At 38.5% G+C, this 16,555-nt stretch overlaps 1 protein-coding gene across 3 annotated transcripts in view; it reads left to right on the forward strand.

The window, feature by feature from the left end:
• The first annotated feature begins 3,401 nt into the window (after window positions 1-3,401).
• The window catches only part of ACYP2 (acylphosphatase 2), a 42,310-nt gene continuing 29,156 nt past the window's right edge, over window positions 3,402-16,555 (forward strand). The window contains exons 1-3 of one of the 3 annotated variants that reach the window (XM_055815936.1): window positions 3,402-3,623; window positions 4,264-4,280; window positions 5,349-5,458. In XM_055815936.1, the coding sequence (XP_055671911.1) occupies window positions 3,554-3,623; window positions 4,264-4,280; window positions 5,349-5,458 (197 nt within the window). In that variant the 5' untranslated portion in view covers window positions 3,402-3,553. Of the gene's footprint in view, window positions 3,624-3,731; window positions 4,142-4,263; window positions 4,281-5,348; window positions 5,459-16,555 lie in introns of those variants that run through there. The other 2 variants (XM_055815938.1, XM_027783303.2) reach the window with 2 other exon arrangements.

The raw sequence follows: 16,555 nt of genomic DNA on the forward strand, positions 1-16,555 counted from the left end.
AGAGAAAGCAGGAGTAGTGGGTATTGAAAGAGAAAAAGGCTTTAATGGTTTTCCCACTATTCTGGGCCAGAGATGAACAAACAGCGTAACTAATGAAGTTATAACTTTCAAAATAGCTTTAATGACCAAAACAAAACCTCAATAAATAATAGAATCTTATAAAAAACCTTTTTACTGATAGTGGTCAATGTCAAGGGCACTAATAGGTGTAATTATCCTGAACAGTCTCACCTTCGATCCTACCACACCCTCTCTGCTCCTTGGTCCAGAAGCTCCGTTTAAGCTCAGGGCTCATCATATCTGCTTCTGAGTCATAGGCAGACTAGTCTTTAGTCTTGTCTTCAGCCCTGCCTCTTGGATACACTTTGTCTCTATACTATAGCTGTATTTTTGGTCTTCTACTTCTCCTGGCTTTACCTGCCTTGCTCAGGTACTGTGAGATTGGGTCATTTAAGTGCTAGGGTCAACCTCGTGCTATTCCCTGATATTTAGCTGCAATAGAATTATTGCAGGCTTTTGATGTTTTCTGATAATAATGCTCTTTAGTCTTTCTTTATGCTATGATTAAGAACAGAATAGTGGTAAAACTTAACTGCACTTTGAGCAACTACTGAGAGGAGTTTTTAAAGGCTTAATCACAGAGCGGAGGCAGATGACCTAGTAGTGAAACTGGTCCTATCTACAATAGTTTTCCCCAATTGCAAAGAAAGTTGCTAAGCAAAGCATCTTTTCTTTAGGTAGCTTTCAGAACAAAGCAGCCCTTTGTACAAGCTTAAGTTACAGTAATAATTGTTACTAGATGATGCTGTGCTGGGAGTGAAAATCAGTCTATTATCAAAAGTAAAACCATAAAACAGCTTCTGAAAGAGACAGAAGACTACAAGCTGGCTAGCACATACTTGAATTCATGAGGATTTATAATAATCGGACAAGAAAAAGTTAAATTAGTATTGTGAAATAGGAGCTTAATCTTAAAAAAAGCAATTACTGTAAGCATAGCAAAAGCCTGAGCAAACTGGCACTGTCATTGTTGGAGTTCACTGCAGCCTGGAATTTCTCACTCAGATATTAATCATGACTGTTGCTGCTTTGTTTTAGTAATAAAAAAGGTCACCCTTATTTATGGAGTAGGAAACTTAATCCAACATGTGGTAGTAACTATGGTGGCAGCAGTATGAAAGGCTCTGTATTTTATCTCCAGATGAGCTGAAGATGTTAATGATATTACATCTTCTGTTCACCCTGAAGTTCATCCTAAAGGTACAATGCTTTGTTTCAGGAAATGTTTGTAATCACTTGCATTCCTCTGCAGTACCATCGAGGAATATATCTTATGCCTTAAGAGATGTAGGTATTCTAGCATTTTTTATGATTGTCTGTAGCTTTAGGATGTGCAACCAGCTGATTCTTCTTAGGCCAGTATCACCACCCTAGAGTAAACAGCTGAAAGGGGAGGGGAGGATTCAGAAATTCATTGATTTCATACAGACTGCCTACATTAGTGGATAGTGTATGCTAAAGCTCCCTTCCTAATCAGGGTAACTGAATACTGTTTGATTACTTAGACTGTAAAATATTAGGTGTTTTGTGGTATCGTCTTCTGGAGTTCTTCAGGCTCTGCACGGTATCTCTGCTACTCGTTATGAAATAAGGAAACTCAGACCTGCCTAGGGAGAGAGTGGCAAAATGTTGTTGTGGCAAATAAAAAAATCTTAATTGATTTTTCTGGAAAAAAAGACAACAGCAAAGGAACACAGGAGATGAGAGTATCTCTGAGCCAGGAAGCTGTCAAGGACAGCAACAGGAATGGACTCCTATCCTGAGAATGAGTCAGTGCAAATGTGAGGAGACCTACTCAAGGAGAGAACTCACTTGAAAGGTCAAAGATTCCCCTGATAAACAAAGGCTGCCATTGCCAGTACTGGAATCTGCAGATAGCAAAGTGTAATCAGTACCAGAATAAGCTCTAGTTTCAAGGCTTGTGTTACAATGCCTTATACTATAAATAGGCTGCTATTGTAAATTTTTTTAAACTGTCTTGTTCTTCACTGCTGATAGATGGCAGCAAATAACAAGAGATATTAGTCTATGCTGCATTCTGTTACTCCTGTAGAATCCTCTTCTTTAAAAACAAAATGGTGCTGATTCTACACTAGCAAAATGTATGACCCCTGAGAAAGGCAAGGGTTTGATTTACCATATTATATAGGGAAAGAAAATGATGAAACTTTTCCTATTGTGTTCCTATTCTTTATGATACTGGCAGCTTTCTATGTGCATGTTTGTTCTGCCTGAATTGAATGGTTGTTTCTCTAGTTAATTGATGTGTCTTGGAAAAGCAATTTTATTTTTTTAACCTCCCTCTAGTCTTGAGATCCAAACATGTAAACAACTTGGGTTATGCTGCGTTACTGCTACGATGTGACGTGGTGTGTGGGAAGGAATTGCCTAATGGAGAGAGCAAATAAAATTTTCATTTCTATTGTGAAGTCACAGTTAATCTGCCTTTATCTGTTGGCAAGAGAAGGCTGAGTTCATTTTCTAAGGTGGGTTAAATGTTGTTTCTAGTGTACAATTCTGCATGAAGACACTTAGATATTTCTAGAAAAAGCAAATACAGGGTGTGTGTGTAGAGTTAAACCGCAAGCAGACATAGAACACTCCAGATAAAAATATTTCTGGTGTTTGGTTGGAGACTTGGCCTACTACATAACTAACTTCTGGCTGGTGTTTTTGCACATGTAGCATCTACTTAAGGAGTTACGTGCTAACCCTTCTGGAAAGGTTTGCTAATAAAAACATGAGCACTCACAGATACCGCTGAAGCTTTGGTGAATAGTTTGAGGTGAGCTTCGTTACCTCCAAGGCTTGCTGCTCCAGCAGAGTCCAGCCCCTTGCTGGCTTGGTGTTTGCCTCAGCACAGTGACTGAACAGGGAAGAGAAATGAGCTTTTAAAATTCTGGGTGAAAGCTTAAATAATGTCAAGGTGTGAGGAAAAATCAGTCATGGAGCCTTGCCAGAGAAGGATGCCCAAGATAAAGTTGAGGGGTTTTTTGTTGTTTTAGCTTTCAACTACTCAACTTTCCACCTTATCAGTTGCCTCATACCATGTCAGGAAAATACTTTGTTTCAATGATTCCTGTGAATCCCTGAGAAAGGCTGGTTACCTGTGTGGTGGATGCTTGAGGTGGGAAGCCCAGCTGGGCACCTGCGCCTTACTGCACCAGCCCTCAAAGAGAAGACAGTCTCGGTCGGCCATTTATTCTCTTAACATTGTTCCTAGTCTCAAATATGAGGGAGTAACACCTTGAATTCGTACCTCACGACACGCGGCCGGCCGCTGCGCACCGCACACCCAACGCGGCGGTGGCGGGCGGTGCCTCCCCTCAGCGCCGCGTTCCCGCCCGCGGAGGGAGAGGGGCGGCAGGGGGCGGCAGGCCCGCGTGAAGCGGCCGCTCGCGCGGGAAGCTTGAGCCTCGCGCGCTGCCGTCCGCGCCCCGCTCGGCCGCGGCCTGCAGAGCAGCACCCGGCGTCTGACTGCTCATCCTTCGCCATGTCTGCCCTAGCGAAGGCCTCCGGCGCGCTCAAATCAGTGGATTACGAAGTGTTCGGGCGGGTGCAAGGTGAGGAGGGGCTCGGGGGTGCGGCGCGGCTGCCGCGGCGGTGGCAGGGCGCGCATGCGCGCGGGGCCGAGCGAGGCGGTGGCGGCGGCTGAGGGTGCAGGGGCGGCCGTCGGCCGCCGCCGCCACCGCCCCCGACGGGAAAAAAGTTGTGAGGATGCCCCCGCCTTAAGGCTCGCCCGGTTACCTGGGGAGCGCAGGCTGTTCTGTTAAAGGCGCTTTTCGTTACCTGCATTCATGGTCGCGTCCTGTCAGCACGGTGGTGTGGGAATGAGCGCGGTTCTGTGGGAATGTCGCCCCCCCCCCACTCCTCCGCCCCGGCGATTTGGCGGCAAAACCCTGAGGTGACAGTTCGGTCAGAGGCGGGTCCCGCACTGCGGCGCCTCCGGTGAGGGAAACTCTGTGCGCTGACCGCGCTAATGAGAGCGGTTTGCCGAGGGGAAGGCTGGAGGCCGGCTCGTACCCAAATTCTGTGGAGTTTGCCCGGTGTTAAAATTTCACAACTGCTCGCTGAAACTTCTGTAAGAAAAGGCCATAGATGACTTGTGTGCAATTTCTGGTAACTTTATATTAAAGTGAAATTCCTAGAACTGGTATTATTTCATGTTACTTCAATGGATTTTTTTTTTTCTTTCTTTTCTAGGTGTTTGTTTCAGAATGGTAAGGCAATGCCTGGTTTACCAGTTCTCCTTTACAGGATAGTATTTCCAGTGCTAAAAATATGGCAACAGGTCGGCAGGGTATAAACATATCCAGCCTGAATTTTGAGTTCTAGGTTAGATGGTTACATATTGCAAGTGAATTTTAAAGGAAAAAAATACTTGTTTTACATTAAGGTTGTATTAAAGTGGATTTTTAAAAGTTTACTAATGTGTGTTGCCTGTTTGTATAGCTTCTAAAGATTGTTTGGATTACTTGTGATAAAACAGCCACAAGAGCATTATAACATGTTAAACTTTAAATGGTTACATCTGAAGTTTCTTGATACTGGCTTCTGAAACAGTGTGTTCCAGTGTCATTCTTTTAATGGCAATTACGGTACCTGTATTTAAGGAAACTTACTGTAACAATGTGCTACAAACACACAGTCTGTGGCTCATGTCACAACCAAATATCTCCACAAGCTCTGAACATGCAGCACGTGCAGTTCACAGAAACCCAAGAAACAAGAGAGAACATATTTCAAATAAGAACAATTATTTGTCTGAAACTAGTGTACCATGCTTAATATTAGACTTTAAAGTTTTTATGCATTGTTTATATGTATGATGAAATAGAATAATTACATTCAAGACATACTATATTGTAAGCCTCTATCTATTTCAATTTTGCACTATCAGGTGGAAAGCGTATGTCCACACATGATGCGGTGGGCAGGTGCAAGTTTGTTCTACCTTACTTGGAGCTGACCTGGAGCCATGTGAACATACACCAGAGTGCCAGTCCTGAGCTAATAAGCAGTATATAATAAGCATATATAATATGAAAGTGGTAATTAATTTGTGCATTTATTACGTATATGTGAAATGTCATTCTTATTCAAAAAATGGGTGCTTCTGCTGCAACTTCAGAGCTGGCAGAAACATCTTAATGTCTGAGTATGAGCAGCATCCATGGATATTTTTCTTAAGCGTAGGTCTTAAACCTATGAAAATGAAAGTGGGGTTTTAAGTGGTGTACATGTTGTGTATGTGTTAACACTGATTTTTCATTATTTTTTCCAATCAGTACACAGAAGAGGAAGCTAGGAAATTAGGAGTGGTTGGCTGGGTTAAAAATACCAGTCAAGGAACTGTAACGGGCCAAGTTCAGGGCCCAGAAGATAAAGTAAATGCGATGTAAGTATTTTTGTGGCTTTTTAGTCTTACTAAAGTAATTTACAGAAATGTTTTTGATACAAAGTGACTAGTAGATTCATATATCAGTAGTGTACAGTACTTTAAATAATCAGTTTTAGTTTTGTGGAGTTGAGGAGATGCCTTCTTTTTTGAGCAGTAAAAAAGTCTTTAAGCTTTAAAAATAGTGTGTATCATTAGCCGGTTTTAACTTCTAGTGTCGCACAATTTGTCAGTGTGTTTCCCTAACGTACTCTTCTCTTGTGAAATGAAGAAAAAGCCTTTATTCCTACATGTGAGCAAAGACCTGGGGTTTAATTCTTCAAAACTTCTCTGTTACGAAACACTGAAGAATTTATCAAAATGCTTGCTCAGCATGTACTTAAATCAATTTAAACTGAGTTTAAATATGATTTTTTTCCCCCGCTTTTTTTTAAAAAAGACATAAATACGCATTTCAGCAAATGTCAGTGTTCTCTACCATCTGGAAATATATTCTGAAGTATTTTGATGTCTTTAAAAGAATTGGTAATTATTTTCTTTATTAAATTGCCAGTTTCCAAAAGCTTGAAGCTATCACTCTGAGGAAACGATGCCTGGAAAAAAACACAAAGCCCGATTCAGTTGCTTCCAACTATCGTTTTTTGCAAGCGTATAGAGGGAGATTGTTGAGAGTTTTAAAAAATCCTTCAATGGTTTGCGCTCTCAACAAAGAATGAATGATTGTAAAAGTTTCCTTTGTAAGCTTTATTATGGATGGGCAACTATTAGTGCAAATTCTGCCAGCACTTTCTGATAAGGGAATTGCTTCAGAACTGAACTTAGATTAAGTGAAGTTGGCTTTCTGCAGAGAAAATATGTGTTACACTTTCAGGTAAAGAGATTTATATATGATTATCTAATGTGACAGAAGTATTTGTAGCCATTTTCTTGGTGTGGAGCTCAAAGTTAGATTGCTTATCTTGGGCTGCAAAACATTTACAAAGCCAGAGAAATAGCAGTTGTTCTCTTAGGTTAAGTTTATACTCATTTTCTTTAAGACCTTTGTTCATAGCCTGATGTAAATATCTTTAAAATTTAGTTATCTTGGTGCCATCTCTAGTTAATTTAGAGCACTGAAAATGGACAACTGAGAAATCAGGATTTGGTTTCTGTTTGTTGGAGTACTTTTTCACTTGAAAATTTCTAGTCAGTTGATTTATTTTCATTAAGCAGGTTGAAGTCAAAGCATAGCTTAGCAGCTGATACTTCTTGCGTTTGCATGAACTAGGATTGCTGCAGAATGCGGTGTTTTCATCCACCCTTTTCCCTTTCCTGTTATGTCAATGGGATTTAAAGGAAGCTACATTTACTCGCAACACCAGATAGTTTGTGCATAATAGGGGATCTTGCAATAGAGCTGCAGAATTACACTATCAAGACTCGGCTTGTTTGCAGAGATGTGTTGGCATGCAGACTATTCGAAAAGGAAATCAGTTTTTATTTTTCATTGTTACACAATTTTAAATAGGGTCAGCAAGTGGGATTGACACCAAAGAAAAAAGTTGTTGAAGCTTTTGATGTACATTGTATTTGATATTCAGAACAAATAATAAGTTGTTTTGAGTTGCTGCTGCTTCATTTCATGCTGGAAATAAATTTTCCTCTGATTTAGGAATAATGTTGCAATGCTGAAGTGCAATTTTGAAGTATGCATAGAGATATGGATTATTAAACTGGAGAACCTAGAGTAGAATGCTGAAGGAGAAACAGTTCACTTTTCCTTGTTCCCTGTGTGTGCTCTTATATATCACAAGGGTAGTGAGCTTATTTTTAGCACTAAACTGGTGAACTTGCACATGAAAAAGGAGCTCTTGTGTATGAATAGCTACTTGGAAAGGCTCTTATTTCTCTCTGCTAGTACATGTTAATAGGAGATCAAAACAGACTTGAGTTTCTCAAGTTTTTTTCCAGAGCTTACAGCATTTTTTGTAATGCTCAGTCGTGCTCCCTGGGAATTCATAATACTGTGTTCTAGATTCAATTGTTATTTAAAATGCTATATTAAATAAAAACAAAATGAGGCTTGCTTCTGCTATGGGAAATTAATATAAACCGGTAATCCTAAACATAGATTTGTATTAAAACTGTGATAATCAGTGGGAAATTCTGGCACCGACTTCCTATGCAAGCTCTAGTTTGTATTTGCTAGATATTTAGAACTTAAAATTGAGCCTGTATGTGTAAGACACTTAAAAATTTGGAGATCTCATATGTTCAAAGAAACTGAACACTTTTCAGAGAAATATGGTACGTGAATCAATGTTGCAAGATATTTCAAGAAAGGTTCCTGGTAAAGTGCTATTTCAAATGTTGGAGCAGTATGTTACCTTGTAGAATTCTTTCAAGAATAGTTTGTGCAGTGTCTTTTGGACAGATATTTTCAGACTTAATGTAAGTTTCTAGTTTAAACTTTAGGCCCAAAAGGTCTGATTTTCAGAGGTGCAGCACTTGGACTTTAAAAAATTACATATCAATGGTAATAAAATTATTTGTCAGTAGTTTTACTGGTTTTGGCGTGTTAATGATAGTACTGTTTAGGGAAAGGTGGAAGGGGTGTTTTGGTCAATCATAAACAATGTTTATCTTTTCATGATGCTAAATAAAATCAAAACCATAAACTATGAAGTGAGTAGAGATGCCATTAAAGTATAGTTCTAGAACAGGTAAATGGGAAAAGCAATATGGGATGGAAGAAAAGAGGGATAAGAGTTTGAGGGGAGGATAAAAATAGGGAAAGTGTAACAAATGTGGGGAAAAACAACATGAGGCAGTTCAATGTTACCAGAAGCATGGAGTGAATCACAAAGCGTGCCTTTGTTCTGGAGCAGTAATGCGGCAGACCTCTAACGCAATGGTTTTCCAGCAGCAGTCCTTTGCTCCCTGTTTTCTGACCCTTTTTGTTCTATTTTGTATCACTGCTTGTATTGTGAGGCACAGCTATGAAGCATCCAGTACAGGCTCAAGAAGCAATGCTGTTAAATGATTCATTTTTTTTTTACACAGGCTGCAAGGTAAAATATAATCTGGGAGGAATTATGAGGATGGTCCTGGTGATCTATTTGAAGTGTTATTGTAATGCACGTGTGGAGTTTAGATGAAGAGTGACCCAAACCAGTATAAAGTGGAGAAAATAAGATGTAAAGCAGGAGAGTTGGCAGCATGACTGTCCACACATACTTAAAGCTCTCTAGTGAAGTGAGAGCATGTTAGGGAAGGTCTAGTCTGAAAATCAGTTGGCCAGGTAACTGATGATCTTTGGAGAGTTTTGGGTAGTCAAATACAACTTTACTGCATTAGAACTGTGGAATTAGGTGTAGGAGGGCAGCCAGAGGCGAAGTATCTACTGCTGCAGAGGCAGCACAGAAGAGGGTTTGCTAGCGTCGGCTGTGTGCTTGGTTCCTTCCCATCCTGCCCTAGAAAAGAACTGGCCTCTCTTACCCAAGTGTGGTGTAGTTTCTTCAGCAGAGTGCCAAAGCCTGGATTTTTTCCTAAAATGTGGAAGTAATTGTTTTCTTGCAGACATGAAGTATGATTATGATGAATTGCCTTGAAAGATGACATGCAGAATAGTTTGCTCTGGAGAATGTAACAACTTAGCAGGGGCATTCTGACTTTTACATAAATAAGTGGAAAATAAGTAGGCATGAAGGGTTGGGGCCTGAAAAATGTTGCATGTGCTAGTGATTGTATTCCTTATTGACCCATTTGCTTAGTGTTGAACATGGGTATAAATTTTTGTTGAAGTGGTGCTGGGAGGCAGACTTCTTTAATTTATGTTCTGTGGTGGTGAAATCTTGATCACGCTGAAAACTGGCAAAATTTACTGACTTCCTTGAGGCTAGGATTTCAGTGAGTTTCACTGAAATACAAGAAGCTTAAGATTTGAATGAGCAGTTTTTGATTTGGGGTATTTTCATTTGAAGATTTGCCTTCAGTTTGTTTTTAATCTGAAACTTTTAGATTCTCAAAGATCAGGCAAATTTTACATCATGTATTTTGAAACCAATTTTTTATTTTAGAGGGTATTTTAAAGAAATCTTGAGAACCTTTTACCTGTAAGCTTGCTTTAATATCTCTTGCTTTTTAACCTCTAGATGGAGCTGTTTGTTCTGTAGAAACTTTCAAGTATACATGCCTTATTTGAGGTGAATCTATTTTTAGACTGTTGTGGTAGAATCCATATTTTTCTTCACTACCTTTTCCCCTGCTATATTTTATAGTTCTGTTCTGTCTGCTGTTACTGCTCCACATAGATAACACCCATTATCCTTAGATACTAAAAGCTCATTTCCAGTCTTTTACCTGTCTGTAAGCCAAAGAATACTAAAGTCACAAGAAAAGCAGTTGCAGCATTTCTAAAACATAATGACATAAGGTTTTATGGTAAGCTGAAAGCCTTTTTGCCAGTCTGGATATTGTTAAATGGAGTAGAGGAGGTAGTCCTTTTGTTTCTTTTTTTCAGGACGACTTGTAGGACAGGGTTTTTCGTTATAGTATCTTGCGATATTTTTTCCATTTTCCTCATTAAATAAGGCTAGAGCCTTTGTGGTTGTTGCCATAGCAACTTGCATTGACAGGCTAGAAATTGCTTTCATATGAGAATTTTTTTAACTTTGAGTGATGGCATATTAGTTATCCATTAAAAGAGGAATATAAGACATGTGTAGATTGTCAACTTCAGAATTTATTCCAAAAATCAAAGATTTCAAATCAGGCTTACATGCTAAAATATAAAACCTTAGGACACTTTTTAGGCTCTGGTAGTATATAATAACGTAGCAAATATTATTTCTGTCTTTGTAGAAAGGCATGATGTTAAATATAGATTGCTTGTCATGGAAATTATTTTTAATTAGTAAATTAATGCTAATTTAATTTGAATTTTATTCTTAATATCAGTTTTGGTCGAGAAGTAATACTAAATATATACGTGACTTGAAAATTACTTCAGTGTGTAGCTGCATAGAAAAATCTAGATTTTTACCACATAAGAGGAGAAGGGAACTCTGTATCAGTTAATATTGCAGCTCTCATTCTCTCTTTCGTTAGCCAGGTGTATCCAAGATTCTTGTCTTTGCCAACTGGCATTGAGTAAATATAATTCAATACTATTTCTCAATAGTAGAGAATAGTCCTGATGGCATGAAATGGAACTAAATGCTAGTAAGAAAAGCCCTCCATATTTAGACTGTGACTGGATTCCTTGAGCAAAATCCCAGATCTTAATACCCAATTTATGTTGAGATATAGAACGATTTTAGTCTGTATTTTGAGATTTTTCTCATTTTAAGAGGATATATTTTTAATTTTTCAGCTCAAGCTAGATGTTTAGGAGAAGAAACTGTAACACTTTGTTGCACATAAAGCTAGGCATAATGGTAGAAATTAATCTGAAAGGGACACCTGTACAGACAACAAAGTGGTTTAGGTTTTTAAATAAGTTAAAGGCATCTGATATATTCTGCTCTTGAAGCTGCAAAAGCCTGTTACTCAAAAGAAGACAAAGGCAGTTGAGTGAGAAGTTCAGAGAGGCTGGAAGTATTGATAGATTATGAAGAGAATATGGATGTCAGTTTGAGTTTGGCAACAGCTGGTAAGTAAAATAATGATTGTGGACTAGGAATCAATAGATTCAAGAAGTGTTGAGTAACATCAGACTAGTAGAAAAGGTACAGAACTTCCAGAGACACTTTTATGTCTAAGGGGCAGAGGCAGCATGGTACAGTAACTAAAGGTGTGCTATAATGGAAAAAAATCATGATGGGAGATTGGTCCTGGAGATAGAAGCAGAATTCTGAAATTTGTTATTGTGGGGGAGGAGAATATCAGAGGGATGAGCTAATTGCAGTGGAAGTGAAACGCCAAGGGGAGTTTGAAACCAATATTATGGTCAAACATGGTAGAGAGGATTTAACAAGAGATTTGTTAGACAATCTTAATACAAGTACTTCTAAAACAAATTAAGTAGGCTATGAGAAACTCTTACCATTATTCAAAGATGAATGCAGTTGTTCTCAGAATAGGCTCCAAATTCACAGGTGTACATTTTCAGGGTGGTATGATTAAAAGGTTGTAAAAATTTGTTACTGGGCTGATTTAATTACTAGCTATGTTTAATGGGCACACTGGCTGAAATTCCATTGTATCTTTTTTTTTGTTTGCATCCCACATATCCAGAAGAGCATAAAGACACAAAATAATAACTGCTTCATTTAAAGCAACAATTTCAAGTTGATCATACAAAGAACACTGGTCACTGTATGCTATGCTTCAGTGTTATAGAAAATACTTATAAAATTGTGAGTTATAATACTTTTTGCCATGCTTATTTTCTATGAAAATACAGCTGCTCTGATGCAGAGCACTTCATGTTTACCTTGTGTTTGTCAATGAGGCAGCTATGTGCCATAATAGTATGGCTGAAGTATCTCCTGGATGTGCTGTTCTTGGGAAGCTAACAGTGATACATTCTGAAGGAAAGGGGAGAGGGAAATTCAAATCCCATTCTTTAAGCTTTCTTTTCTACTTTGCTAAAATGCAAAATAGTGAAAAAAGCTTTGGGTGTGTTCTCATTTATGATCGTAATGAAGTACAATTGTTATGGTAATCACTGCTGAAGGTCATTTACAATGTTTCATGACTCAATAGCAGTCTGATGACAAGAAATATGATGGGGTTTTTGTGGTTCAGTGTGGGTCCAAGTATAACAAGCCTACTTTTCATTCATTTAAAGGTAAAATAACCTAACTTGAAAACTAAATCGCGTTAAGCTATAATTTTTATGGCTAGTATAATGGTAGGTGTGACCATCTCTTTCCATACCAAATTAATATCTTATCTGTGATTATTTGTTTATTGTTTAAAATTGACAGGCTAAACTGAACTATTAAGTTATGCAGGCTCTGAGCTTGGTCATGTAAATTGAATTTACGAAATGTTACTGCTGGTGACATGGGAAGGAATGGACCTTGTTCTTTGGGGGTTTAGCAGTTCAAAACTAGATGATTTCACTTACCAAAACTGATAAATGAAGAACTAATTACAGTTTATTGTAGCAAGTGTATTCGGCTGAGAAGGAAAGGAACGGGTAGGTAAGTCAGAAGACTAGTTTCTTGTTACTGTCTTCAGAGAATAAAACCAGTGAGACATCAATGACTCTTAGCTGAAGGAGAGAGCTGCATGCTTCCAACACAAAACTAGAGGCCTGTGGCTTACCTTTGTTCTACCCTTGCTATTTTATACTGTACAGCAGTGCTGACTGCCCCTAAGTGAAGCCTGCTCTTGTTAGTGGCTTGGGGGAAGAGCAAAAGGCAGTTCTCTCCCTGTGGACCAGGAGCAGTTGAAGGGAGAGAGGTGTAGCTTTCCACTGAAGGTCACACAGCCCACCAGTGGCAGAGCCAGAAATAGAAGTGGACTCCTGGCTCAGGTCCTGTCCTTTAGACTGTGCTGGATTGTCACTGTTCTTTACTTTGAAATGCCATAAACCACTAAAGCTTTTAACCGTGGTTATGTCTTTCTGAATATGGAATAGTGCAAAAAGAATGCTTTCCACACCCCCATTTTTTTCTGTTGGGTATAAAGATAGCTGTCTTGTATGACCTTGTAGACTTTTTCAAATCCAGTAATTTTTACAGTTGCTGTGAATTTGCAGTTGCTCAGTGGAATTGGAATTCTTTATAAAGTATCTGCTTCCACTTCTAATCACTGAAGTGTTCATCGTAATATTTTGATAACAATTATAGTTTGTTCTAAATTAACAATTCACACTAAGTGTAGGCTTATAATTCAAATAGTTAATTAAGATTTACTAAGTAATGTCTTATTAGAGCTTAATACTCGTGTTTTCTTTAGCTTTTGAGTATTGGATTTTTGAAGGAGTGCAGGCTAAGCAGTTAGTTTTGGGAATAAAACAAAAGTTCCTGTTGGAGATCACGTGTTGTCATTGACACTTAGGGTTGCTATGTTAGGGCAGGGTTTAATTCCCACAGTATTATTCCAAATTTCCCAAAATTCCCACAAAATTATTCCAAAATACATGTTATAGTTTAGTCTCATACCCTAAACACAAGTCTGCTGAGGTATTTTCATTTGTTGGAGGGAGGGGGCTACCTCTCAGCAGCTTATGGTATTTGTGCCTGAAGTGATTCAATGAGAAATGTTTCTTCCTTCCATCTCCCTCTGAAGCTGCCAGAAATGCTTGCTTTACTGAGAGCCATAGGACTCCTTTTGTTCCTTAAAATTTTAAGGTATTCAATGCTTTGCATATTTGTAGGTATCTGTAAAGGAGTCAGGGGGAAGTTGCTGTTGGCCTCTAGTACATATCTAGTCTCCTGTTCTTGTTACTAGTGGGATTATTAATATTTGTTTTAATGTTAGATACACAGAAGACAAAACTGCTTTCCTCTTATGTTTATAGACCGTCTACTTATTCCTGCATTTAAACAGGACTGAATTTTTGGAATAAGAAGTGTTAGTCTGTACAGTGTCTTGGAAAACCCAGTATGTGATCTTGGACAAGGTGCTTAACTTCTTTTTTTTTTGTACTATGTCTCTCTGATGGCTTGCTGCTTTGGAAATAATGGTTCCCCTGGGATGTTGCGTTAATGCTTCAAAGACCTTTAGCAATGTTAGTACATGAAGTCCTAATTTGCTACAGAATTCCAGACTTTCATTTGCTTAGCTGATGACTATCTGTGATAACATTCAATTCTCAAATCTCTGTTGCACAGTTGAAAGCAAGTAGGAATGCGAGGTTACATTGGATTGTACTATAAACAGGCAAGTGGAACTGTTCTCTGAGCACTCAATTTAGGCATTTTCTTGCATAAGAGGAAGTGATATACCTTTTTCATCCACACTGAAAAGTCAAACTTATTTTGACTCTAATCTTTGTAATTAAACCACAGTAAGTCTTCTGCAACAGCTCTGTGCAGGATTGGTTGAGCTTTTTGGGAGACACTTGAAATACAAATTCCAGTATGATGAGTTATTTCTGCTGGAAGCTTTTTAGCCATTTGAGCCTTCTAAGCATTTATGCTTTTGATAGTTGATATTATTGGGACCATGTGTAATGTTTTGATATTTTCAAGGTGGAAGTATTCTCTTACTATTGATACAGTAAGATGTGGTACATTTCAATGCCATTATTCTGGCTTTTTGTGCTGAAGAAAGCATTCAACATGTCTCTACTCCAACACAACATTCACAGAAACACTAATGAGTAAACTAGTATTTTTAAATGAGGATTTTGCACTCCAGCTTATCAAGGGGAGTAACTATGTACCCACTTAAAAACAGGTCTCTGGCAACAGCTAGTAATTATCAATAAAAGCATGGACTTAGGGGTTTTTTTGAAACTTATTCTGTATGCTGTATTTGACAAGGCTGCCTGGGTTTTTGCAGCATGAAGCAAAACTAGAACTTGAGTGATGTAAGGTTCTAAATGTTTGTACAATAGAATATGGCTTATTCTGTTGAGATTACTGAGACAATGTCTGTTTTCTTAAGGCACACTCTATATCTGTGCCTGTTGAAGCAGCCAAAAGCTGTGGGACTCTGTTTTCACAGCAGTGAACCTGAGCTGCTCTACTTCGCTTCTCAGCAGGGTTTTCTTGCTTGAGCTTGGTGCTTCACAGATGATACTCTGTAGCTTCCAGTCATCTCAGCTCATGGTAGAGTTTCATTATGTTTGCCTATATGAAACTGCATAAACATAATGGGAAAGAAACAGAGAAACTTGCTATAATTTCCTATGTAGAAAAGACTTAGATGCTGGTGAGACTGAATTTATTCATGCACATGGGTTACATGTGCAATTGTATATAAACTGCAGTGAGTTTATATACAGGCGTCTTGGCCACGTGATGTTTCAAACAAGTTCTGAAACAATTAATGCGGTTCTTAAAGAGCAACTCCAGGAAAGTAACTTACTGGTTTGCTTTTTTAATTCAAAACACAAATTGACCTCAAATTCTGAAGTGTTTTTTCTACTGAAATTAATTGGGGCATTTGAAAAAAAAATAATTTAAATTGCATTGCTTAAGGCTAATGTGTTTCAGCAGTTTAGGCACAAAGATTGTGTGGGATTGGTGTGACTTTTTTCCATGGCAGAAAGTCATGCCAAAAGTATGGTATAAATTATGGTATGAAAAATTTTGGTTTGGATTCATGTAAATTCTGATGTTTCTTCCTAGGTAGGCGCTAACATTAGCGTGAACCAAGAAATAGCAAAGGATACCTATGCTGTAGCTGGATGTCATAGTGGATCTTTGCCTTCTCAAAGGTGCACAGGCGTAAGAATTAATAATTCTTCTGAATGCTGAAAGGGTAGCTAACAGTGTTTGTACAAAGTTATAATTTGATAAGGGTGTCCACTTGATGTTCTAACATATAGAAGCTTACTGAGAAAGAAAAGACTTCAGCTAACTGGTCTAAAAATGGAAGTTAAATGTGCAGAGCAATGTTAAAAGATCATGAGTGAATTTGTAAAGCCAACCATTCAAAAGCCAGTTTAGACTAGAAATGAGTTGTGCTACAGGGCACTATGATGTCTGTTTTGCTCTCTGATCTTCCCACTTGATGGTTGGAGAGGTTTGTTTTCCTTTTGTGTGTGCTGATTATATTTGGAGGTTAATGGTCCAGTAAGTAGGGAACAAGGCTGTTGTGACCGCTTCTCTATCTTAAAAGGGATGAAGGATGTTACTCTGGGTCTAGAGATTTGTGTTTATAGTCCACAGGAGAAAGCAACATTTAACTAAAATTCAGGTTGCATAATATAAAGATGAGGAGATGTCTACAAGAATGCCTAGTTCATAACACTTGTTTTGGGGAAGCAGCAGCAAACAGATTGAGGATTAAGCTAGTAGTAGCCCTTGCTTCTGGTGACAAATCAGTAGGGAATATCTTTCAGATGTATTACATTATGTGCCTAGTACCAGATGTGAGAGCTCTTCTCTAAGAATGCAAAGATTGTGTATTCCAAATGGACAGCATACGAAGGAGGGGGCAGACAGCTAACCATGAATTCTGTGTTGAGTGGGTGGATTTGATCTAGTTCTG

Source organism: Falco peregrinus, chromosome 11 (assembly GCF_023634155.1).
Source record: "Falco peregrinus isolate bFalPer1 chromosome 11, bFalPer1.pri, whole genome shotgun sequence".
Lineage (NCBI taxonomy): Eukaryota > Metazoa > Chordata > Aves > Falconiformes > Falconidae > Falco > Falco peregrinus.